At 43.7% G+C, this 26,390-nt stretch overlaps 1 protein-coding gene across 4 annotated transcripts; it reads right to left on the reverse strand.

The window, feature by feature from the left end:
* Positions 1–755: 755 nt before the first annotated feature.
* On the reverse strand, positions 756–24,198 carry CHRNA1 (cholinergic receptor nicotinic alpha 1 subunit). Of its 4 annotated transcripts, none has more exons than XM_049887493.1 (11): positions 24,114–24,198; positions 20,683–20,818; positions 19,900–20,011; positions 14,086–14,287; positions 13,935–13,979; positions 12,973–13,082; positions 10,338–10,533; positions 8,703–8,940; positions 5,341–5,564; positions 3,108–3,347; positions 756–2,369 (listed from the first exon to the last, which is right to left on the reverse strand). In XM_049887493.1, the coding sequence occupies exons 2-11, from the start codon at positions 20,753–20,755 to the stop codon at positions 2,238–2,240; spliced, it is 1,572 nt and encodes a 523-aa protein (XP_049743450.1). In that variant the 5' UTR covers positions 20,756–20,818; positions 24,114–24,198; the 3' UTR covers positions 756–2,237. The 4 variants fall into 4 exon arrangements, with proteins under 4 accessions (XP_049743450.1, XP_049743449.1, XP_049743452.1 ...); XM_049887492.1 differs by having other exon boundaries at positions 5,341–5,585; XM_049887495.1 differs by lacking the exons at positions 20,683–20,818; positions 24,114–24,198 and having other exon boundaries at positions 14,086–14,231; positions 19,900–20,044.
* Between the last annotated feature and the right edge of the window lie 2,192 nt (positions 24,199–26,390).

Here is a 26,390-nt window from a genome sequence, read left to right on the forward strand (position 1 = left end):
TTTAATCGTGCTTTAAATGAAAGTTTACAATTCAAGTCAGTTTCTCATTCAAAAACTTACACACACATTGTTATGTGACCGTGACCATAGTTGCTCTCTCTATAATGTGACAGCACACTCCTTCTCTCCACCCTGTATTTCCCGTGTCCATTCAGTCAACTACTGTCCCCCTCTGCCTTCTCATCTCATCTCTGGACTGTAGCTGCCCATTTAGTCTTGTGTGTCTGCTTGAGCTAAGAAGCACACTCCTCACCAGTATCATTTCATGTCTTATAGTCCAGTCTAATCTTTGTCTGAAGAGTTGGCTTCAGGAATGGTTTTAGTTTTGGGCTAACAGAGAGTCCGGGGGCCATGACCTTTGGGGTCCCTCCAGTCTCAGTCTCTAAGTCTGGTCTTTTTACTAGAATTTGAGTTGTGCACCCCACTTTTCTCCTGCTCCATCTGGGAATCTCTGTTGTGTTCCCTGTCAGGGCGGTCATTGGTGGTAGCCAGGTACCATCCAGTTCTTCCCGTCTCAGGCTGATGGAGTCTCTTGTTTATGTGGCCCTTTCTGTCTCTTGGGCTTATGTTTTCCTTGTGTCTCTGGTGTTCTTCATTCTCCTTTGCTGACGGGTGAAGTAATTTTTAAGCCCCGTCTTTGAATCTGTAGTCAGTCCTGGGAGACAATGATGGATTAGGCAAGCAGGAAATTGAGGTACTGAGGCCTTTAGTTTGCAGTAAGTCCTCGGGTTACAAACACTCGACTTATGGACAACTTGTACTTATACTTTAATGTTATGTAAATTTGCCCTCACTTTGAAACGATTGAACCAGCCCCCACCGGCAACAAATTCTTCATCACAATCGCCTTCACTTGCTGCAGGTGCAGCTTTTACATCATTGACAAGGCTTTGAGCCTTTTCTTACACTAAAGTAAGGCTAAGAAAGAACCATATGCACCTATTCTGACTTACCTACAAATTCAGCTTAAAGGCACACTTAGGAATGGATCCTCTTCATAACCCAGGCGCTGCCTGTCCTTTGAATGAAGTCCCTCAGCCCTGCCATGGTGTGTGATGGGGAATCCCATGGAGAAGTAGATGGGAGCCACTGGGTCAGACAGTCTGCCTACAGCGCAAGCCACCACTTCTTACTGGTACTGACTTGGGTCGGATGTGTCCCGGTGACCCAAAGTCCAGAGGTGCCCAGCTTTTAGTTCAGGGGTGAACTACAATTGTAGAAATGGCTTGAAGGTGACTATGGAGAAAAGAAATTGCTTTCTCTCCACTTCTCCGGAATTTTAGTAATGGTCATGATAGGAGCATACATTTACGGTTTTTGTTATGGTACTATAACCCCAAACATGATTGGGTTAAGGACTGGAAAAAAAAACAAAGTTTAACTGGGAAAGCAGAAAGATGGCTAACACTAAGGCAGAAGCTCTAGAAAACATGGACCAGAGTTACAGAATAGCCATACCTCTAGCCAGGTGAGGCTGGCAAGCAGATATATGATGCAACCCACACCTGCTTTGGAATCCCAAGGTCAGGGTTTAATCTCAGTTTTTCTACTTCCTCCTTTAGGCAATGAATGTAACCTCCCTGAGATTCAGTTTTCTCATTTGCAAAATAGGGACATTATGAGGTCCAGTGCCCGGACCTCACACTCAGTACATGTTAGGACCTGTTTTCCCTCAGACCCTGGGTGTCAAACCCAGGTGCTGTGGCTAGACTGGGAAACCCTTCCCTCACCCAGTTCTAGAGGTACTTTAAAACATGGGTTTTTGATGCAGTTTGCATTTTGGTAGCCATTCTGGAATTTATTGTTTCCTTTCTACTGCCTTCTACCATTCTAAACCAATTGCTTTATCTATTTGGTACTGGTAGATGGAATTTTTCTAGTAGGTATGAAACCGGCTCCCTGACAAAGCAAAGGATACACTCTTTGCCTAAAATATAAACAAATGTAGAACCAACCTGGGCAGAAATCTTCCAGATGACATTGAAAATCAACAGTTTCATTTACTGCCAAGGGCTCACTCTCCAGGTAGGCACACAGGATGAAAGGGAGAAGCAACATGAAAATACCTTGAGGCCATTGCCTTATGTCAACATAAACATTATCATAATAATAAATACAGAAAATTAAATGGTTGATAAATGATAGCATCTCAAAGTAGATAACTCTTCCTCTCTTCCCCTCCTCTCTTCTGCTCTGGCTCATCCTGGGGCAGAGCTAGGCCCAGCTCAGCTTTCTGCTCATCCTTGCTGATTTAATTCAATGAGTCGACCTGCAAACACAGCCAGCGTTCCAATAATACAGACCAGCATGAAGACCCCAAGAAGGAGGTGGTCCATCACCATTGCAACATACTTCCATTCTTCGGCCGCCTGGGAGAGAAGAGGGTGTTAGACAGAATTTCTCAAAGGTGTTTATTGGTCTCCTCGTGTTCATGTTCATGCGGAAACCCTGGTGGCTTAGTGGTTAAGAGCTACGGCTGCTAACCAGAAGGTCAGCAGTTCGAATCCACCAGGCACTCCTTGGAAACCTGATGGGGCAGTTCTACTCTGTCCTATAGGGTCGCTATGAGTCAGAATTGACTTGACGTCAATGGGTTGGGTTTGGTTTGGTTTGGTTTATGTTCATGCTGTGCATCACCAAGGGCGCTTCTATTGTCCATCTCAATGTCCTACACCACTGGGTGGCATTAAAACCAGTTGCTATTGAGTTGATTCCGACTCATGGCGACCCCTTGTGTGTCAGAGTAGAACTGTGTTCCATTGGGTTTTCACACATGTTATCGATATTCCTATGGATTGATTGCTTTGGGTCGGCCTTTCATCTGAGGTGCCTCTTGGTGGACTCTAACTGCCAATTTTTTGGTGAGCAGCTGAGTGTGTTAACCATTTGTACCACCCAGGGACTCCATTATGATCTTTATTTTTGAGTAGATTATTCAGAATGTGATGACTTGCTAAGGTGGCCTTGAGGTGCTCATCAAGGTACATCTTAGATTAGTAGCTGGCTTTTGGAAGTCAACCTACTAAACCCTAGCCAAACCCATCCATCTGTACCCGTGCATTTGATCATTTAACCCCAGAGATGTGGATTTCCAGCCCAGAGCTTACATTGTTGGACTCCTGGTCTGCCTTCATGGTCTCTGCAATGTACTTGACGCCCTCAATGGCACTCTTCACCTCCGGGTGTTTGATCAGGGGAGAATGGAAGCCCATGGGAGGGGGCCCTGGCTTCCCAGAAATGTCAGAAATATCAATGTCTTCTGTAAAAATCTTTTTGTCTCTTTTTTCTCTGGATGGCCTTTTCATTGTGGAGAAAAACATGATATTTGGAATAGTGTCGATAAAAACCTAAAATAAAAAAGAAATCCATGCGTGACAATTCCTGTTCAGGGGGCAAGCATCAAGTTCTGTTTTTTTATTAGCAATGCCACCTTGAGTGAGTCATTCAACTTCTCTGGGCCTCAGCCTCCTTGTCTTTAAAATAAGAGGACTATACCAGATTTTCTCAGATATTCCTTCACACATATGCAGTGGTTTGTCAAGTTACCATGGTTAACAGCAATGACTGTAATGTGAGAAGCTCGCCACAGGAGGGAGCCTGTGTGAAGCCACTGGACTCGCAAGAAACCACTGAAGCTCAAGCTTGTCGAGCCCCTGCAGGCACCGGCTTCTTCCAAGGCCCTGGGAGAGGCCCTGGCAATGTGTTCTCAAGGTCCTATGGTTAAAGAGAGGCCACTCTCCCCCAAAATATATAGGCTTCTGGCCTCACAAAATAGCTAGATTGTTTTCTTCCATTCCTTGTTCCTGAAGACACTGCAACGTAGGTATTGCTAGGAGTTGCCTTGCAGTCTTTACAGAAGTAGGGGCTGTTAATTTTCTCCAGAAACAGTCCATCACAAGCAGTCATTCTCGATTCTGGACAAATTTTTTGCATTCTGCACAAAAGACCCCGGACTTTAATGTCTCTGTGAAGTTTTATATTGTGTATTAACGCATTTTAAAATTCAGTAATATAAACATTTGAGACCAAGTTCCTCACTAAACTCACTTTTGGACAATCTCTTATCAAGCCCCCACCTACCTCCGTCTCTAAACCTTTTCCTAGTTCTCAGTAGATGACTCTAGTAGCAAAAAATAAGCAGGCTGTTCATAAAACAGAAGATATACACACAGAAATCTCAAGAATTTCACAGCATTTGAATAAAAAGACAGCAGACTCATTAATCTTCTCTAATCAAAAAAATTCTTTCAGCTTGAATTTGGAGTGGTATTTGTTCTGTTTTCCTTCCCTCCCTGGAAAGGCTGTAGTACATGAGTTATTCATTCTAGAAAGAGGCCAAAGAAAGTTCCTTCCAAAATTCTCCTATAGCCCAGAAAGGACTGTCAGCTCCTAAGTACCCACAGTGTTACTGGAATTCCATTGGTTATAAGAAAGGGAGCCTCCTGTCCATGTTCTGAATGTTGTTATAATAACCTTAAATCCTATAAGGTATAAGTCACTACTATGCTTTCAAAATACGTAGGTGTAAATAATCATAATATGAACTTAGACATAAAAACATGTCTATATTTGTGAGGCTCTCTAACATGAACTGTAAGTCATTAAAAACCTGTGAATTATAAGAAAGTTACTTAGAAAATTTCTGAACTTAGACCTAGAAACACAGAATTATGTAAAGAAAGTGGTAAACAACTTTTAAGTTGACTGACCTGACAAAAAACATGCTGTGATAAAAGAAGACATAACATAGTTCATCTTTGTAAACTAGCCTTGAGACATAAATCTAAGCAACCTCCTTAATCTCTAACCTTGAAGAAAAGATGTGTCATCCGGCTAATCTCTAAATCCTGGAGAAAAGACATAACATTCTAGTCTTTTACACCACACTGGCCCTTGTTTGTGAAGCCAAGGTGACAAATTCTCACATAAATCCTCAATTTCTACTCACTGTCTGAGAAAAGGCAAAGGTAAACATCAAGAGACTGCTGAGGCTCTGCCCACTGCTGTTGACCTTGGACTTTAGCTATGAGGGACCTCTGCCAAGTTTCAGCTGGTTAAGGCTTCCTCCGGAGACCTCTCATTAAACGTAAAAGCTTCAAGTCTAAAGAATTGGACTCTAGTCATTGAACTAACATTGTAATTGTTAAATCTGATTCTCTGGTTTTAAATGAATGTTTTGAGGTCTTATTTATGAGCTCTGCCATAGCTACCTTGCAATAAAGTAAGAAAGTTTATGCATGACAAACCTGAGTAACTATTAATTTTGTAAGAAAAAATCCTATAGTCACACGTCCTAAAGGGAAGGCTGCCCTGTGTGCGGTTTGCAGGGGCTTCACTCACCTTCCGCACCCACTCGGGCATGACATGTGTGCTGGGTGAGCGGTGGTGAGTGTTGATGACGATCACAGTGATGATGATGGACGTGATGACAAATACCATGGTGAACAGCATGTATTTCCCGATTAGGGGCACAGCACTGGAGGTGGATGGGATCAGTTCCACGATGACCAGAAGGAACACGGTCAAGGACAGCAAGACAGAGATGCTCAGAGTCATCTTCTCTCCTGGGAGGACAAGAAGAAACACTACAACCCACAGAAACCCAAGGGTGAGAGGAATGTGACCAGTATGTTCTCAAAGCATTATTCTAGATTCTTTGATTTTTTTTTTTCTGCAGTATTTCCTGTGTGACCCTGGCATCTTAATTCTACTATGGCAAGTGGCAAATATTTCCATTAGAAGCTGCCAAGCAAGAAACGGCTGCTTCATCTCATGCCCCAGAATCCCATTTCTTGGTGGAACCCAGGGAACCGAGAGGGGTTCTGGGAAGGCAAGCTATACCTGGGGCCGCAGGTTCTCCCTCTGCGGCAGAATGCGTGAAACCTCACAGAACTGAACTTTAGCCTGGCCTACTTGTTGCCCAGCAGATGGATGGGTAGCCCTACTACTGCTGCTGATGGGTCGTATATTTATATACATATATTATGTAACTATATATAATTGTATATATTATATAAATTATAAAATTATGTATTTATATGAATTAATAATATTATATAGGTTATATATAATTTTCTCATTATGGAAGCAAGTGGCAAGACCAAAAATGAGGAAAGGACAAAATCTGCAGGGTCAAGTTCTTCTTGGCATACTAATGATTTCACACCTCTCACTTTCTCATCTCATCTAAAAGGTAATTTGTCTTCTCACTTCTTTCTTGTTTTTTTTTTCCCCCTCCGGATTCCTCCCGCATCCAACTCTTCAAACCCTATAATTTCTAGGTGGACAATTCCCTGTCTGAGTATTGGTTGGGCAAGTACGGCGGGAAGGTGGGGGGTTGAATGACCCGGGGGTGTTTTTTGTGGGGAGTCACCCTTTTTAGATGCAGTAGAGGATGGTGGAAGGGACTTTGCTTGAGTTGCTGTCCCTGTTTTTGTTCTTGGGAAACCCTTGGGTTCCCCTGGCTTCTAGGGTGGAGGATTTTAACTAGTAAGTTATTAACTACTCCCATTTCCTATCTTGTTGACAACTTTTTTTCTTAAAAATCTTTTTTTTTTTTTTCCCTTCCTGCTCCCATGAGCTAATGCAGTCCACAGATATGTGTGTTTGGTAATTATACCCTCACCCCGGAAAATGCCAGGAAAGCCTCTTGATGGCAAGCTGCTGCTAGGGGCAGTTCAGAGTCTCCGATCGTCACATTCAGAGTGGCACTCTTACTTGGGTTACAACCCGCCCCGATGAGGCTTCCAAAGGATTTACCAGGCAGCTGAGGAACTGTGGAGCTAGTTTATTTCCGAGTCCTACATTCCCTGATGGAGTGAGACATGGGGGCAGGTGATAGTCTTGAAAACAAGCACACCAAATTTCATTTCTTCACGACATTTCCTCTCAACTGCTCCTCCTCCTCCATTACCCTCCAAAGCCCCTTCTGAGTTTTTTAACCCTGCAGCGTTTGGGGCTGTCATTGAAGATGTCCCTTCTGCCCTTCAAGGAGCTGACACTCCGTGAGGCTGAAGCAAACTTGTAAACCGAGAACGGAAATGAAGATGTTAGAACAGAAGTACATTCAGGGTATGGAGATGTTGGGAAAAAAAAGTCAATTCTACCTGAGTGGTTAGGAAAGCCTTCAAAAGGAGGCAACAAGGTGAAAAAGAAGGCATAAATACAAAACATTTATCGTTACATCATATTTCCTGATTCACAATAATAATGTTGTTGTTAGTGACAATTTTTGACTCATAGCAACCCCAAGTGACAGAGTAGAACTGTCCCATAAGGTTTTCTAGGCTATAATCTTTGTGGGAGCAGACCACCAGGGCTTTCTCTGGCAGAGCCATTGGGTGGGTTTGAACCGCCAACTTTTTGGTTAGCAGCTGAGCGCTTAACCATTGGACCACCAGGGCTTGTTAACAACAATAGCTGACATCTGTCAAGCACTTAGTCCAGTCACTGTCCTAAATACTTTACAAGGATAGATAATTTCATCTTTATAGCCACTCTGATTGGTTTTCGTAGTGTTTCCTATATTCATTTTAAGAAGCTTCATTTGATGGAAAAATTGAGAAAACATCTGTGCATGTTATTTGTTTAAAAATGAGCACAGCCACTAGGACATATGCTCTGTGGGGTGAGGCACTGTCTATCTTTTTGTGTATCTTATGACTTCCACAGAATAGTTGCTCAACAAATATTTGCTGGATGAGTAAATGAATAGTCTTTTTGTCTGTTTGTTGGAAAGTTAGATGTAATCTTTTAAAAATTATTTTTATATAATTGCTCCCTGATATGAGTTCGAGGGTCTCCACCGTCTTTATTTTTCCCCTGCTTGTCTGCCAGAAATTGTCTATGAGCCGTGACTGGCTAGCAGGCGTGTATGCCTTTCCCCAACTTTTCTGTAGGTTGTTGGTGTTTGACAAAATTAAGTCACAGATGTGATTACTCAGTAGGATGGAAGCAAGTTGTGCAGGCTGATATGTGAGAAGGGATTGCCACTTGGTCTCATGTGGCAAAGATACTGCCACCTGGAAAACAGGCAAAAGTGATTTTCAAGTGATAAGCAGTGGGTAGAAGAGGCAAGGCTGGGTTAGTCAGTGCACAGACAGTGACATCATAGGGAAAGTGGGCACGAGGAGAATCTGTTCACACGACTCCTTCAGCACATTTCTCAGGACAAAGCAGGTATTTGGCAAATAGCTAAAAAAAATAGTTATTAATGGTTAATTCAAGTTAACCAGTTGCTGCCAAGCTGACCTCAACTCCTGGTGCCCCCATCTGTGTCAGAATAGAATGGTGCTCCACAGAGTTTTTAATGGCTGATTTTTCAGAAGAGTAGATTGCCAGGCCTTTCTTCCAAGGTACCTCCAAGTGGACTCAAACTTCTAACCTTTGGGTTAGCAGCCAAGTACATTAACTATTTACACCACTCAAGGTCTCCTCTATGTTAACTAAACTGAGCTATTCATGTGCCTCTTTTGGGTCATATTCAACTCTCTGTCTGTGTGTCTGCTCCAGCTGAGAGTTGCATCCACAGTGACTTCCACCACTGCCCCTGGTTACTCGGCAAACGCATCTTCCCAGTGATGATGATTTGGGTATACCTGCCCATGTTTGTTTACTAGCACATGACTCTTCCTGGCTGTCCCCAAAGTAGCAGGCCAAGACCCATCAGGGCAAGCAGCAGGAGTCATAGCAACTGCACCCACCTGAGTCTGTGGGCAGGTAGAACACCAGGCCGGTTAGGAAGGAGAAGAGCAGGCAGGGAATGATGACGTTGATGATGAAATAGAGAGGCAGGCGCTGCATGACGAAGTGGTAGGTGATGTCTAGGTAGGGGGTGGCGGGGCAGCAGGCATAGAACACCCAGTGCTTCCAGCCCCGGGACTCCTTGATCACCCACTCCCCGCTCTCCATGAAGTTGCTCAGGTCAGGCTGGTCGCTTTCCTGAGAAGGTGGAATGAGGTTTTGAAAGCCCAGCCAACACACGCTGAGAAGGGCTAGGATTTCCTAATCAGCTGTGACAAGGCAAGAGACTCCAGCTCCGTCTGTCACAGACCTGGAAACGAACCTGGGTCATTTCCACTTTGGGGGCTTAGATTCCTTTCCTATAAAATAGAGGGATCTGGACTATTGGGATTCTCCATTTTAGCTACACAGTTGAGTCACGTGGGAGATTTTAAAACATAGTGATTGATGCCCTGATATATAAATGAGCCAAGACGGCCTCCAACTACTGGCCCCGGGTTATTTCTTCTTAACAGGCTGAGGCCCATTAGCTCAAAAGCCCTCCTTTGCCAAACTCCAAATTTTTACATATCCGAATGTTTTAAAAGTAGCCTAGATAATCAAAGTTGTAACCATTTACAGACTGCCTGCTTTACATAGCCTTCATATTATTATTATTATAATAATAAGTACAGAAAATTAAATGCTTGATAAATGATAGCATCTCAGAGTGATAACCCTTCCTCTCTTCCCCTCCCTCTTCTGCTTTGGCTCACCCTGGGGCAGAGCTCGGCCCAGCTGAACTTTCTACTCAAAACTGCACCCAACATCTGCTAGCAACTGCCAGGTTGATTCTAACTCATGGTTATCCTATGTGTGTCAGGGTAGAACTGTGCTCCACAGGGTTTTTGGAGGCTGACTTTTCCAAAGTAGATTGCCAGGCCTTTCTTCCAAGGCACCTCTGGTGGACTTCAACCTTGCATGAACCTTTTGTGCCACCAGGGGACTCCTCTGCTAGCCATTGATAAGATCAACTCTGTAGTTATAAAGACTCCAAGTTGCTGCTCCCCTTTTGGAGCTCTCTGACCCAGAGACTCCCCACCTTGCTGCTGAGGGACATTGCCTAGATACATAAGCCCCCTTCTCCACTCCCCACCGCTCTTGGGGTTCTCTTGCCCTCTTCCCCTCCTGATGGCCCTCTGTGTGCCTTGCCTGTGGAAGATCTCATTGCTGCAAGGAGTTCTCCGGCAAACAAGTCTGTCAAATCTCAGCCCCAATAACCAGCTTGCTTTGCAACAGTGCCATCTTGTGGTCATATCTTTTTTGCTTGATCAGCTCCCAAACCCCTCCACCCACTATGTGCCCTAGACCCACATCAGGCTGATTAAATCAGAATCCTTGGGCCCGAGCCTGGGCATTGGGTATTCATTTAAGGTCCTAGGTGGTTCTCATGCGCAGCGTATCAAAATCTCCCATGCAACTGAGAACCATCAAACTAAAAGATTCCGAAAGTTCTAACTGGTACTGAAAGCCAGTGATCTCTAGAGGGTGGGAATTCACAGACCTGAATCATAGCTTTCCTGAATTAGACCTCATCACAAGACGTCACCACGTACCGCGTTGATGACCACTACAGAGCCATCGTGGGTCCAGGTGCCCAGCTTCATGCTGCAGTTCTGTTCGTCAAAGGGAAAGTGGGTGACAATGATCTCACAGTAGCTTTTGAAGATGGCTGGAGGCGTCCAGGTGATGTGGCCAGTGTAGTCCAAGAGCACTTTGGTAAACTTGACAATGGCAAAGTCACCATCTGCACTACAATTGGGATAAAAGAGGAACATGGCTCCAAGTGACAGCTGAGCCTTCAGTTCTGCTTGGGAATGTTAACAGGAGACAGCTGTTAATTATTCAGGTGCTAATTATAGAAACTTTCTTTTGGGCAGCGTAGATTTTTATCTTTCACAATGTTTCTGAAACTTGTCTGATAATAAGAATCATTGGGATGCTTGGGGCGGGGGGGCAATCCTGGGCACTACCTTAGCCCTGAATCAGAATATCTGGGGGTAGAATATGGGAATCTACCTTTAAAAGAAATAACAGGTAACACTGATGCGGTTTATCCATTCTTTTTTTTTTCCCCCAATCTTCAGTAGTGTTTGTATTGTTGCTCTCCATCTGTCCCCTCCCCAATATACTTTGAGAGCCTACTGGTGAAAACAAAAACCAAGAATGTTTAGTAAAGTCACCTCCAGTGGCTCATTACTGTGATACACAAGTTGAGGAAGAGGTCCACTACCTTGATAAGAACTATTGAGAACTAGGTGGGTGTGGTCACAGACTAGGAGGCCTCTAGGGCCTGAGAGGTGAGGAATGAGCCAGGGTGCAGTAAGAGGAGGCTGGACTCTCATCTGAAAAAGGCCACCTCTCAGCTCTGCCCATGGTGACCATTGGGAACAGAGGCCCCATGTGGCCAAGTATTTGGATTCTTCAGGAGAAGCTGGAAATCCAGATTTTTTAATGTAAAATTTCCAGACTTTTAAATGTTGGAATTTTTAGAGAGGTGATATTTCCTGATTTTTCAAATGTTGGAAATAATTTCTTATTTAAGAAAAAAAGGTAGGAGCTAAAAAGTAACAATAAGCCACGTGTGCAGGCCTCATTCAGTGAGTGGTTACTTGCCCCACAAACAGCCTGTGTTTGAGGGGCTTGGCAGAGAGCAGAGTATTAGAACGAGTGTCCCGTGGGTAGGCTAGGGTCTGTCTCAGTGGGATTTGGGGACCTAATGTTGGTCCCTCACGTCGTAAGGCAGGGGACTTTCTTCCTTGGGATTTTTCCTGGAGACTGATTTGGGCTCTTTATCCAGAAAACTATGTGGTTTGGACCCTCCCCAAAGAGCCTGTAAACAGAAAACTAAACCGGTTGCTGCCAAGTTGATTCCAACTCAAAGTGACCCCGAAGGACAAAGCAGAGCTGTCTCACAGGGTTTCCAAGGAGCGCCTGGTAGATTCGAACTGCCCACCTTCTGGTTAGCAGCCATAGCTCTTAACCACTATACCACCAGGGTTTCCAAAAGAGCCTGTAGAGAGCCTTAACAAGTGGCCGCGGAACTGATTCTGAGTCGTGTCAACCCCCGTGTGTGTCAAAGTAGAACTGTGCTCCATAGGTTTTGGAAGAGGATCACTCGGCCTTTCTTCGGAGGTGCCTCTGGATGGACTCAAACAGCCAATCTTTCAGTTAGCAGCTGAGCTCATTAACTGTTGGCACCACCCAGGGATTCTACAGAGGGCTTTAGGATTGTCTATGTCTCTCCCTGTACCCAGGTGAAACAGGGTTCTCTCCCCAGCAGGGTGTTCCTGGGTGAACTTGTTAAAAGGCCCAGAGGATTTTAATTGCTTCCTTCAGATTCTTACTGAAAAAGACACTGAAGACAAGACACTCTGCTCTGTCAGTATATTTGTCCCAAAAGGTTAAGGAAATGATCGGGTAATTTGGTTCAAGATTGAATTCCAAGTGTAACTGGAAAATATGTGGTAGAAAATCAAAGTTGGGGTCTACCGGCTTTCAAGGGTATCCTTTTCATTTCGTAGCCGTGGCCACCTTCCCTGGTATCTCCGAGAAGGCACAGCCTGTCCTCCCCCAGACACATGTTGTGTCATGTCAGGCCGTAAATCCTCGAGGCCCGTGTGGAAGGCTCCTGCCTGAGAAGGATGCTCTTTGAAATGAACATTCCCTGACAAATGAAGGGCATAAGATAATGAAAGTGTCATTAAATTAGAGGGCCTCGAATCGCATTATAATTTCACAACAAGCCGTCTGTCATGGAGCCCAGCGGATGGTAGCGCAGGCATCCCGGGCCTTCAGCAGCACGAGGCGTCTGGGGATGACGTGTTGGATATGATGAATAACCACCCCGGAAGGCACCGACCGATTTGGTAGGAAGGACATTTAATTCCAAGCAACTCAATTATATCAAGTTTGGGTTCCTTGGATAGTTGCCACACACCCTTCAGGAGTTCTCAGGGATTAAATGTCCCCCACCCCACCACCCTGATTCAATTTGGCTCCGATAATTGTTTCTATTCATAACATGAGACACCATATGGTACCCCTAGCGTGTCAACTTGGCTCTTGGTTTTTAAGGGTTATTTAATGTTAACTGCAGTGTGAAAAGCATAAAAGCCGGCAGCCTTTCCACTCGGCACTTGGGCTCCGGAACGGCCCTCCCCGGCTCCCACACCCATCCGTCTTGCTTACTTGTTATAGAGAACGATGTCTGGACGCCAGATCTTTTCGGAGGGAACGTGGATTTTTTTCACACCGCCATAGTCTTCTGGATTCCATTTTAGGTTGTAATCCACCCATTGCTAGAAGAGAAGACATTTAGTCAATTAAAAAGCTAAAAACTTAAAAAAAAAAAAAAAATGTAGGGTTATCAAGAGCTCTGAGGGGCAGGTAATTCAGACACTGACAGATTTGTGCTCCTGTAAGAAAAGTTTGATTCAGAATTCAGCTTTCACTTTAGTAGACAATAACAGCTAAACATTTATGTAGCACAAAATCTATGCAGGCACTGTTTTAGGCACTTTCCTTCTATTAACTAATTTAATCCTCACAACAACTCTGTGAGAAAGGAGTAATCATAGACCCCATTTTACAAATGAGGAAACAAAGGCACCCCCAAGGTTATACAGTGGGAGGTGGCTGATCCATCACTCCACACTGCCCACCCCCACACCTCCCCAGGAAAGGAAAATGATGGTAGCGTGAGCATATTCCTCAAGCAGGCAATATCAAATAAAAAATAACTGCATACTTTTCTATATCCTGTTTTGTTGTTAGTTGCCTTCGAGTTGATTCCAACCCATGGCAACCCCATGTGTGCACAGTAGGACTTCTCCACAGGGTTTTCAAGGCTGTGACCTTTCTGAAGCAGGTCACCAGGCTTGTCTTCTGAGGTGTCTCTAGGTGGGTTTGAACCGCCAACCTTTCGGCTAGTAGTCAAGTACTTAACCATTTGCGCCACCCAGGGACTCCTTATATATGTATATGTTCGATACAGCAAATTTGTGTAACAGAAAGAGCTCAAAGTAAAAAAACATGACCACCTCAAAACATCCCCTTTCAATATTATAGTATATATCCCTGTAACCTAAATTGATTTGTTCTGGGCCCAGGGTGAATAAAAACAATATAATGTAACCATCTAGCAGAATTACCTGTTTCAGACGAACATTGGTTGTCACGATCTGATTTACTTCATCCTGAAAAAAGATAAGGTCCATCACTGTGGGCAGAGAGGGAGCCGAGGGGAGCATGCCTGGGCGTGAGGTGTGGGTGCTGTGGGAGCCTGGAGCTCTCTTCTCTCACCACGTTGATAAGCTGAATCAGCTGCAGGCCCACGGTGACCTCCACGGCCTGGCGGTGGTCTTCCACGGGCCGCACCACGCTGTTATAATTTTCAAATAGCTTTGCCACCAGACGAGTCTCATGCTCGGAGCCCAGGACAAGGCCAGCTAAGGCAGGAAATAGCATACACGCTCTCAGGTTCTGCTCCATCATCCCACTCATGCTAACGAGAGTAATTGAGACTCAGTCAGGTAATGGCAGGCATGCAGGCCACCTTGTCTAAGGGCTCCCTAATGCAACTATTAAGAAGCCCTGCTGGCGCAGTGGTTAAAGCACTCAGCTGCTAACCAAAAGGACTGCAGTTCAAACCCACCAGCCACTCCTGAGAGAGAAAGATGTGGTAGTCTGGCCTGCTCCAGTACAGGTTTACAGCCTTGGAAACTCTATGGGGCAGTTCTACTCCGCCCTATAGGGCCTCTATGACTTGGAATCAACTCGACAGCAGTGGGCTTTTGGAATGCAACTATTATTGCCTTAAATTACTCTCTGCGCACAATTGCTGATGTGGTCTCTTCCCAGGCAACACTGGGGGCATGCCAGATTAGCAGGACACTTGTATTTCGGCCACGTGAGATTCCTTAACACAGCTTCTTGCTGAATCAAGTTTGTCAGGAACACAGCACACACAAGAAGAAAGGGCCACATGAAAGCCAGCCTTGGTGAGTCACATTGTGGTGTAATGAAATCTCAGACAAACTGGCCTCAGATCTCATGATGCTGTGGACAGCCGGAAGTTGTTGCTGGCTGGTACATGTCCCCGTTAAGTTGTTAAAACAGAGTGAAAATTGTCGTCTTTATTGACTTGGGCTTGGGACTGCTATTTGAAACATGAGTTTTGCTCTCCAGAATTGAAGAGTAATATCATTTTACACATCCAATATCCACAGCTCTTTTGTGTCCAATATGTTGTTTGGTCTTTGCTAGCTTCAGGTGGGAGTTCCTGGTGGTGCAAATTGTTACTGTGCAGTGTTGCTAACCAAAAGGTTTGTGGTTCCAATCTACCCAGAGGCACCTCAGAAGAAAAGCCTGGTTATCTACTTCTGAAAAATCAGCCATTAAAAATCCTAAGAGGTAGGAGGAGGAAATGGAACGTGTGGCCAATTGCCTCCATGAACAGAGCTGCCTCCTTTGCCGTGAGACCAGAAGAACTGGATAATGCCTGGCTACCATTACTAAACATTTTGATCAAAGATTCTATAGAAGACTCCTGATCAAAAGGGGGGAAATGTAGAACAGAACTTCAAATTCTCATAGACTACAGACTTTCTGGAGCCATGGAGGCTGAATGAACCCCTGAAACTATTGCCCTTAAACTGAAACTATCTCCTGAAGTCTTTTTAAAAGCAAACAATAGTTTAGCTTAATTAGTAGAAGAAGTCTGCCTTGAGCATTATACTCTTATGGGATCAAATTGACAACAGCACTTGAAAAGATTAGATATGAACCTTAGGGGGCAGTGAGTTTATGTTAACGAGGGAGGAACAACTAGAAAATGAGGGTGAAGGTGGTGTCACAGCTTGAAGAATGTAATCAACGTCACAGAATTGCCCATGTAGAACCGTTGAATTGGTGTATGTTTTGCTCTGTATATTCCCAACAACAACAAAAGAAATAAAAGGAAAACCCTATAGGGCAAAGTTCTACTCCAACACACATGGGGTCACCACAGTGGTGTCACTAGGTGGGTGTGGGGGGTATGGACACAAAAACAACTGTTTATAAAATTTTTGTGCAGTATTTCAGCAGAAATTTATTTATTTTTTAAATAAAAATATCTCTGTAGTTAGTTATAAGAATAAGAACATTTTTCATAAGCCCAGTTTACACGTATCAATATACCTACAAGGCTAAAATTCCATGTAATTTACTTTTTGAACCTTCTAATGTGTGTCTCATTGGCCCATAAAGCTTTATTAAAGGTCCAGTCTTTGTATCGCCTCACTTAACTCTTACAATAATCCTAGAGGTAAATTTTACCTCTACTTTTGTTGTTGTTATTAGTTGCTGTTGAGTCAGTTCTGATTCATGGTGACCCCACTTGTGTAGAATAGAACAGCTCCATTGGATTTTCAAGGCTGTGACCTTCCAGAAGCAGATCGCAAGCTCTGTCTTCTGAGGTGCTTCTGGGTGGACAGAACTGCCGAGTTTTTGACTAGTCACTGAGTGCTTAACCATTTGCACCACCCAGGGGCCCCTGGGTGGTACAAATGGTTAATATGCTTGGCTGCTAACCAAATGGTTGGAGGGTCAAGTCTAACTAGAGGCACCTGAGAAGAAAGACCTGGCGATCTACTTCCAAAAAATTGGCCATTTTCCTGGAGCATAGTTCTACTCTGACACAAGTGGGTCACTATGAGTCAGAGTCGATTCCATGTCAACCTCTACTTGACAGATGTGAAAACTGAGGTTCAGAGAGTTGAGCAGTATATTTGTGGCTTCCCAGCTAGTTCACGGTGGGATTATAAGCCAAGGCCAGTCTGACACCAGGGCCTGTGCTCATTGCCTCCTCCCTAAAGGTAAATATATTTATTTCTGTTAGGATTTTTAAAGCATTATATGTAGTTTAAGTATCTTCATTGTTACCTTTGTGGACTCCATGTGGAGAAACCCCATCTTAGTGTATCTCTTTATTTTTATTTTCCCAATTGTTCCAATCCAAAAAGGTTCCAAGGAGGCCCAAGGTGCCAAGCTACATGGGACTTTGCCAAGCTTTCACATAACATCTCCCCAAAACCACCTGCATTCAAGGGTCTTCAAAGGGTGTGCTTTTTGAAGACTCAATTTTTCCAGTAGCCCCACTGAGCCCCGGGGACATGGCAGTCCTTCTGCCTTCCAGGCGGCACTGGCATGGATCATGGAGTGCCTTGGCCATCTTAGGTCCTGGCAACTTAGAGTTTGAAGCTATAGATTTGACATTGCCCTGGGCTCCTTATTTTGAAGTATCTGTTTATTCCAGTCTGACAGGAAGAACAGACCAGAAAGCAATAAATAGAGCAGATGGTTGGCATTACGTAGCAGGAAAAGCATGCAGGCCAACCCTATGGTCCACTAAGGGGAAGAGGTTGGGAGACAGGCATGGTCAGCATTCCAGTGACATTCACTTCTTCCTCTCCCACGCAGCCAACCTACAAGGCGCCCTGTCCTTCCGTGAAGAATTTCTGAGGAGTTTCCAAGGAAATCTCCATTTTTAAAGACTACATTTGGATCATTGGTATTCTTTTTTTTTTTTTCTCCCCAAAGCAGGCTAAACCAAAACCAAACCTGTTGCGGTTCAGTCAATTCCAGCAACCCTACAGGACAGAGTAGAACTGTCCCACAGGGTTTCAAGGCTGTAAATCTTTACCGAAGCAGCCTGCCACATCTTTCTCCCACGGAGCAGTTGGTGGGTTTGAACCGCCAACATTTTGGTTAGCGGTCAAGCAGTTTAACCACCAGAAATCCTTTCAAAGCAGGGTAGAGGGATAGAAAAACTACAGAAATAGAGAAGTCAGGAGTCTATGATTTTCTTCCCAACTCCAGTAACATGGTCTAGATTCAACAAATCTTTAAATAGGTAGGCTGTATATAAACAAACAAATAAGTAATGTCAGGCTTCCTTTTTGGCAAAATTATATTGGTAATCTTCTTTACTCAGATGGTGGTAATATTAATTCATTCATCAAATATTTACAGAGCATTTACTGTGTGCAAATAATTTTTTTAGGAGCTTGAGAGATTCAGAGGGTACTCCGACACCACTCCTGTTTGCCTACCCTCATGGAGATTGCCATTTGTCGTTTACAGAAATAACTGTGAACAAGTTAGAAAGTAACATGCCTTAAGGTGGCAAGGAAGTACTTGGGATTCCGGAGGTGGAACAGGAAAAGTTTGCAGTGAAAGGTGCTACATAAATAGAACCAAGATCACTACGTGTTAAGTTAATCCAGGAAAAAATGTCCCTGATATGAATGAGAACTTTGCCCACAAAGGATTGATTCCAAGTAGGGGAACTCTGCCACAATTTCAAAGTGTTCTTTTTGTACCATAGTGCTTCAAATTATATTTTTATGTAGGGAAGAACCACTGAATTGGGCAAAAGGAATTTTGAACTCTTACCAGTTACTTTGGATAACTCTTATCTCAGTCTGATACTAGGTCTCTCACTATCTTTGGTTATTTCAGACTGTGTTTTCTGACTGTGCATGTAACAGATGGAGTCTCCAAATGACCATATCCCCAAATTTACGAACTAAGCAACTTTCTTAAAAAAAAAAAAAAAAAGTTCTTGTTTGTAAGCAGCTTTCAGGAGATCAGTTCATGTCTTTCAGCTTCAGTTTCCTTATAATGAAAAATTGAGGATGTTACACTGTATGATCTAGCTCTAAGGTTCTATGAGCCACTCATGTGACTCAATACCAGCAATCTCTAGGTTTAATCTAAATATATATCACGTACTTCAAACCTTTAATAGGCAAACATGCATTTTTGGAGGTCCGTGGTGTTTTAAGAGATCTCCTGAGGATTTTTATATGGATCTCACATAAGAATTTTATTGAGGGTGAGTGTGGTGTTTGCAAACACACACACCCATGCACACACATAACCTACACCAGGCCAGCTTTGGTTGGATCAGGTCCAAATCCCACAGGATATAATTTATCTGAGTTTAGGCTATTTCCTTCAACTCTGCTATTGAAAAAAATTAATAATAAAGTTCTTTACCTCTTTTGCCCCAAAGTCCTGTGTTTGTCAAAGCAGTATTAGAGAAGAGAAATCACAGAACGTAAGGCACCTCGTTTCTCAGCTGGGATGTTATCACCAGTAAACTTTTATATTAAGCCATCAGCAAACATCTCCCATTTCCTCCCACTGGAAGTTTGGGATTTGGGGTAATGTTTCAGCTGTTGTCACACATTCCAGAATGGGATGCAGGTCACAGGCTGTGCCAGGCTTTACAGTTCCATCTCAAACTCCAACCTACATGTAGTAATGTCCCTCTTTAAAAAAGTAGGTGGGAATACTTTTATATGAGCCTTTCTTTCCTTCTAAAGTCAGAAGTTTAAAAAATTACAAAATATCTCACCTCTACAGAGAAAGTTTTATTACAATTATTAATAGATCTTGCTCGCCAGCACATGTAGCTGTCAGTCAATCCTCTTCATTATCAGAATTCTCCTAGAGCAATAGAAACCAAAACCAACCCAATCCCACTGCTGTTGAGTCGATTCTGACTCATAGCAACCCTACAGGACAGAGGAGATCTGCCCCATAGGGTTTCCCTGGCTGTATATCTTTACTGAAACAGAGTGCCACATCTTTCTTCCTCAGAGCAGCTGATGGTTTTGAGCTGCCAACCTTTCGGTTAGCAGCCGCGTGCTTTAACCACTGCACCACCAGGCCTCCTAGAGCAATAAAAGGCCTTCTTAAATATATTTTTTGAGATTAGAAGTCGCCACTCTATGTCCCTATAGTTCAAATATAAAGGCAGCTCCAGAAGAGTAAAAGTGGTGCCAAGTCTGTTCATATGGCTGGGTGAGTCAGATGCCAGCTTAGATAGAGGGAGAGACCTGAATGTCTACTTTATAGGCTTCAGCCAGGCAGCTCCTATTTTAATTAGATAACACATACTAAAAATCTGTATCCCCAAACCAAACCAAGATTGGCAAGAAATTGACAGAGCAGCCTCTGGCTCGTGAAGCCTTGTCATTCTGTGTCCCCATCAGACAAGCAAGGCTTTGACTTGGGGGCTTCTAGTGCTTCAGCCTCATAGGAGAGGACCCCCACCCAAGCACTTACCTGAGCAGAGGCCAAGGAGCAGGAGAAGCGGCTGGTGCTCCATGGGGCTTGGGCACACTAGTGACACTGTGGTGGCCTGTGCGGCTTACTGGCACTCTGGCTGGATGCTTGGCTGCCAGAGAGATTGGAAAGTGGGTCTGCTCTGTGGAGCTATTGTTTTACACCACCTGTTTGTGGGAGTGACAGCTGGGCTGCCCTCAGCTCTGGAGCTCAAGGAGTCACTGAGGCCTTACACTATCTACAGGTGTGCCTCATTTTACACAATTGCACTACTCTTGAAAAGAGTGTAAACTGCTTCATATTTAAGGTGCACCACGAGTGAGGTATCAATAAAAAACTCAAAGTAAGGAAAGACTTATTTTGAATAGCGAGCAGCCCCCTCCCTATGGTGTAAGTCAGGATCTCCACTATTTGGATTGACTTAATTAGGGCCATTTGGACTGATCGGATAGGTGTTTGTGTAACATTCTGGTCATCCTAAATTGCGGAAGTTCACATTCTACAAACACGAGAACTCATTTCCTCTGGTTTAGGGTTAGCCTGAGAATGTCTGGGGCTTTTGTGACCTACTTTGAATGAATTTGAGAAGTGCGTGGTTGGTGCTGAATCCGCTGCTGGAGGGTTCTGTGTTTGATTGGGTTTAGCTTTTAACAAAAACAACTTCTTCCATAAACTGATTTACTGGCCCCTGGAGTGGCTGTTCTAACCCCTGGGCCTGGATCAGGCAATATCTATCCCAAGATGGGCCACAAGCTGCAGCAAATTGCCCCTCTTCCCACGTACTGTTATTCAAGTGAAACTCAGAGGAAGGGTCCAACCTCGTCAGCAGCTGTTCCAGGCCCCGGCTTCTCTCCATCCATTCCTCTGCCCACTCTCACCTCAGGGAAGCAACGAGCAGAGTGGTTCAGCTTTTCTACTCCTTTGTTTAAAAAAAAAAAAAAATCCTAAAAACCAGCAGTTAGTAATTACGCAGTCTGAGAAGCATTTTATTTTTTTTAACCAAAACTAGGCTTCTTTGGAGGGTTTCAGATGGGTTAATAGAAGGAAGCAGTTATTTAAAGATATCCTGCCTAGTTCTTCCTTACCGCCTTCCCAACTGAATCAGGTGAGGAAGGGTCTCTTCCCTCAGGCCCAAGGACAGTATCCTTGGGCCCTCCACTGGATCCAAGCAAATAATTAGAGAAGGAGCTTGGAGGGTAGAAGAGAGAAGCTGCAAGCTCATGTTATAGTCTTCTGTTTAAATCACCGGGGCTCAGCTAACTGTCCACTAAAAAAATTGGTCCTCTCTTTTCCACAGCATAGCATTATAGCTGCCTAGCCAGGAAATACATCCTCCCCCCATCTTGCTCCTTGCATCTAGATGGAGCCATGTGACTGAATTCTAGCCAATGAAATGTAAGAAAAAAATTTATGAGATTCACAAAACCTCCCACCAGAGCTCATCCATGCTCTCCAATCCTTCTGACTGGCTGGAATGAGCATGACCCCCAGGGTAGCCTCAGAAACTACTTATTTGAAGGTGACTTCATGGAGGAGAGTATCCCACTGGCCTGGGTACCACCCAGCATTATTTCATGGGTGAGAACAAAACATTTATTGTGTTATGCCATTGAGATTCTATTTGTAAAGCAGCTAAAACCAAAACCAAAAGCCAAACCCAGTGCTGTCAAGTCGATTCTGACTCATAGCGACCTTATAGGACAGAGCAGGACTACCCCATAGAGTTTCCAAGGAGCACCTGGCAGATTCAAATTGCCCACACTTTGGTTAGCAGTCGTAGTACTTAACCACTACGCTGCCAGGGTTTCCCCAAAGCAGCTAATGTTACCATAATTAATACAAAATTTAGTCCCTTGAACTTTAGTCCTGTGGTTAAAAATAAATTCTAAAACATGTAGCACTGCAGAGGGAGGCAAGAGTATTGATACTGGAGACTGGAAAGATGAAGAAGACCCCTGTTAAACAGTAGCAAATTATTTAGTAAGACTGTTGTTTGCAATTACTTGATGAGCAAAGTGTCTATCCAGCTTGTAGCTCTGGGAAAAGAGATTGGAAAACATGAAGTTCCTGTGCATTGGTTCTTACTTTTCTTAGCAAATCAGTACAAAAAAAAGAGTAAAGCTCAGGCGAGAACTGGCTGTTTCAAGAGCATAAATAAAAGAGACTACAGCAAGTCCAGAAACTTGGAGTCTTCTCCTTTGGACCCCAAAGAGTAATTGTTCTCTGGCATTCCATGGTATATTCAACAAAAAAGAGGGAGATCATCAATGAGATGGATTGACACAGTGGCTATAAAAATGGGCTCAAACATAGCAATGATTGTGAGGATGGTGACGGGCTGGACAATGTTTTGTTTAAAGGTCGTTTTGGGTCACAGTTGACTTGATGGCACATAACAAAGGGGGGGAGCAGGATTTCCTGAAGGCTTGGATTGGGGATGCAAGAGATAGAGAGGCATTAAAGATGATTTGCAGGGTTTTGGCTTGAGCATTAGGAAGGGCTTAGGGGACAACAAATGAGTTAGGGATGGAGCAGATTTAAAGGGGAAAGTCAAGAGTTCTCTCAGGGGCCATGATGAGTTCTATTCAGATATCTGAGTAGGCAGTAGGAGTTATGATTCAGGGAAAGGTCTAGGCCAGAGTAGATGGTGTTTAAACCCACGGATGGAAAGGATCAAAGGAATGAGTATAGGCAGAAAAGAAAACTAACATTAAAAAGTTGGAAGGAAGAGGAGGAAGCAGTAAAGAAGACTGAGAAGGAAGAATCAATGAGGCTGGAAGAGATTTATCTGCCCATCTGGAAGCCAGGTAAAGTATATGTACATGGGAGAGCGAGTGATTCCCTATATAAAATACTGCTAATTGGAGCTGGTAGATGAAGATAGAAATGGCCATAGGACTTAGCAATATGGACACCGCTGGTGACCTCAACAAGTATAAAACCTGACTGGAGTGGATTTAAGAGGAGAGGAATTAGAAGGGCTTTGTGGCAAAAGGTAACAAAAAAACAAGGCGCTAGCTGGTAGGGAAGGACAGTAAGTCCTCTGGGGGCTTTTTATATGTTTGTTTCCTTTTGTTTTAGGATGGGAGAAATAACAGTATGTTTGTCTGATGACCATAATGATCAAACAGTAAAGAGTAAAAAATAGATTATGTAATAGAGAGCTGGGAGAAAACACCCGTGGAAATGTTTTCAAAGATGGGACTTACTACATATGCTTTTCTATAACTTGAAAAATATAAATAAAGTATATTCCGAGTCAAATAATGTGGCTCTAGGAAACCCTGGTGGCATAGTGGTTAAGTGCTACAGCTGCTTACCAAAAGGTCAGCAGTTCGAATTCACCAGGTGCTCCTTGGAAACTCTATGGGGGCAGTTCTACTCTGTCCTTTAAGGTTGCTATGAGTCAGAATCGACTCGAAGGCAGTGGGTTGGGTTTTTTGGGGGGTTTTTTAGGTCTTCATTTTTAATGACTTGGCATATATTCTTTTTGATTGTACCATAATTTGTTTAACCAATCCCTTGTTATTGGACACTAGGTTAATTTTTTTTTTTTTTTTTGCTTTTTATAAACAATCCTGCGGTGGACATCCTTATACCTATAAATCAGTCCAATTTTCTGATTGTTACCTTAGGATATACCCCTAGAAGTGGAATTGCTGGGTCAAGGAATGAAATCATTTAAAATCTTAACGCATATCAAATAGCCCAAATCTCCATTTTAAAACCAAGGAAAGTTCTTAAAACAAAGCAAAACCAAACCCACTGCCGTTGAGTCGATTCCGACTCACAGCAACCCTGTAGGCCTGTCCTTATCACAGTTATATTCTTCTGTTCTGCCTATCACAGTCGCCTACTGTTAGATTCAGTATGTGATTATCCGATTACCATCGGTCTCCCCAACTAGGCTGCAAACCAGGGAGGGTGGAGAGTGTGTATGTTTTGCTCGCTGTTCTGTCCCCAGCTTTTGGGGAGCCTGGCAAATAGTAGGAACTCAGTAAATACCTGTTCATGCATGCATGAATGAATGAAGAGCTTAATTCTATGACTAGGATGTAAGATCACATTATATATTGTCATTTGGGGGTAAAATGAAGTGAGACTAGAAATCACCCCAGTGCCATACAGGGCACCTGGTATATAGCTCCAAAAGTGTTTATAATTAATGAATCAAACAATGCATGAATTAGATGTATCACTAAAAGTCCACTTACTTGTGTGGCTTAGTAAGTGGAATAACTGTAGATCCTCCCAAGATGACTTCCTTGGAGAAAGCAGTCTGTGTTTACATTTTGGTCCTTTTTCCAGTAGCCTCGCCGCTCCTTGGCCAAAACCTTTTCCGGTTTCCAGCATTGAAACGCCTCCGTTCACTGGCCAGCAGGTGGCAACAGAGAGTTATTCTAAGTCGTATCAAAGCCCCTGAGGCCCTCGCCAGGCTGGGATACCTTTTGTCTTCCCCTCAGGGTCCACAACGACCAGCGAGCTAGCCCACCCGGCTCCTGTCCTGGGGGGCCGCAGAGCGGAACAGGCTGCTCAGGGTCATTCCCAGGGAACCCCTGGAGCAGCAGTCTCTCCTCAGGAGAGTCAGGAAATAGGGATCAGCTCTCAGCCCCTGAAAGTCCAACTCTGCTTTTCTGTAATTACAGAGTTTACCGGTCCAAGGAGCTCCATAGTGGACAGCTCAGGGGTCACGTGAAAGTCGTTTGAAAATCTGGACTTTTTCGGGCTGTGAGATTTTATCCAGGTCACACCAACTGACCTGAATCTGTCTTTGTCTCAGCCTGTCTGAAACAACCGTTTCTTTTTATTCTGCCTTTCGGCCAAGCTCAGTAATTATTGTTTGTGTAATCAAGGATTACATAAATGCTTCTTGTTACAAACAAAACGGGCTCCCACCAGATGTCGATGCTGCTTTTTTTGGTGGTGGGAATGGGTTTACCCTTCCCGCCCCCCTCCTTTGAGACTAATCCAAAACCCAAAACAACCAAACCCCTTTCAGTCGAGTCCATTCCAACTCACAGCGACCCTATAGGACAGAGTAGAACTGCCCCACAGGGTTTCCAAAAAGCTCCTGGTGGATTCGAACTGCCGACCTTCTCGTTAGCAGCTGTAGCGAATGGAAGGGAGGAAATCACCATTTGTTGAAATAATCCTTACAGCAACCCAGTGAGGTGGATGTTACCATGTCATGTGTCCAAGATTGCTCTGGTTTTAAGCAGCAGAGCTTACCAGGATATGAATCTGAAATTTCTGATTCCAAGTACAGTACTTCTTCCACTACACTAACGGTTCAAACTGTGCTCCAAGAAGCCCCTGTAGAGGGGGTCGTAAGAGAAGGGAAGGAGGAGAGATGGTGGAAAGGGGAGGGGTGGCCTAAAACTGGTGCTTCTGGCCTCCCACCCTCTCTTCATCTAGAACAACTGTACTTGTTTTTAAGTAATAGACTTTATTTTTTACAGCAGTTTTAGGCTTACAGAAAAATGTACAGAAAGTACAGAGGGTTCTCATATACCCCTTCTGCTGCACTTCTATTATTAACTTTTGGCACGTTTGTCACAATTGAACCAATATTGATGTATTACTATTTTTTTTAATTTTATTGTGCTTTAGGTGAAAGTTTACAGTACAAATCAATTTCTCATTCAAAAATTTGTGCACAAATTGTTTGTGACATTGGTTGCAATCCCCGCAATGTGTCGGTATTCTCTCCGTTTCCACCCTGGGTTGCCCATGTCCATTTGTCCGGTTTTCCTGTCCCTTGTGCCTTCTTATCTTTGCTTTTGGGCAGGTGTTGCCCATTTGGTCTCATATACGTGACTGAACTAAGAAGCATGTTCCGCACACGTGTTAGTTTTATAAGCCTGGCTAGTCTTTGGCTAAAAGGTGGACCCTGGGAGTGGCTTCAGTTCTGAGTTAACAGGTTGTTTGGGGGCCATAGCCTGATACATTATTTTTTTTTTTTTAATTGTGCTTTAAGTGAAAGTTTACAAATCAAGTCAGTTTCTCATACAAAAATTTATATACACCTTGCTATATACTCTGAGTTGCTCTCCCCCTAGTGAGACAGCACCCTCCTTCTCTCCACCCTATATTTTCATGTCCATTCGGCCAGCTTCTGACCCCCGTGCCCTCTCGCCTCCCCTCCAGGCAGGAGTTGCCCACATAGTCTCACGTTTCTACTTGAAGTCTGATACATTATTATTAATATAGTTTACATTGCAGTCCCTGGGTGGTACAAATGATTAACACACTCAGCTGTTAACAAAGAGATTGGTGGTTTGAGTCCATCCAGAGGCACCACGGAAGAAAATCCTGGCAATCTACTTCCAAAAAATTAGCCATTAAAAACCCTATGGAGCACAGTTCTGCTGTGACACACGTGGTATCACCATGAGTTGGAATAGACTTCATGGCAACTGGTTTACTTTCTTTGCTTATTGTTTACAACACTGTGTTGTACATTTCTATGGGTTTTAACAAATGTGTGATGA

This window comes from Elephas maximus, chromosome 6, assembly GCF_024166365.1.
Source record: "Elephas maximus indicus isolate mEleMax1 chromosome 6, mEleMax1 primary haplotype, whole genome shotgun sequence".
Classification (NCBI taxonomy): Eukaryota; Metazoa; Chordata; class Mammalia; order Proboscidea; family Elephantidae; genus Elephas; species Elephas maximus.

Excerpts from the sequence above, each read along its gene's own strand:
- CHRNA1 (XM_049887492.1), bottom strand. The coding sequence starts at position 20,755 with ATGGAGAGAAGCCGGGGCCTGGAACAGCTGCTGACGAGGTTGGACCCT. Across the intron at positions 14,288-19,899 it reads GCTCCTTGGCCTCTGCTCAG|CATGAGTGGGATGATGGAGC; the intron begins GTAAGTGCTTGG and ends TACTCTCGTTAG. Across the intron at positions 3,348-5,340 it reads TGCCCGAGTGGGTGCGGAAG|GTTTTTATCGACACTATTCC; the intron begins GTGAGTGAAGCC and ends TTTTTATTTTAG.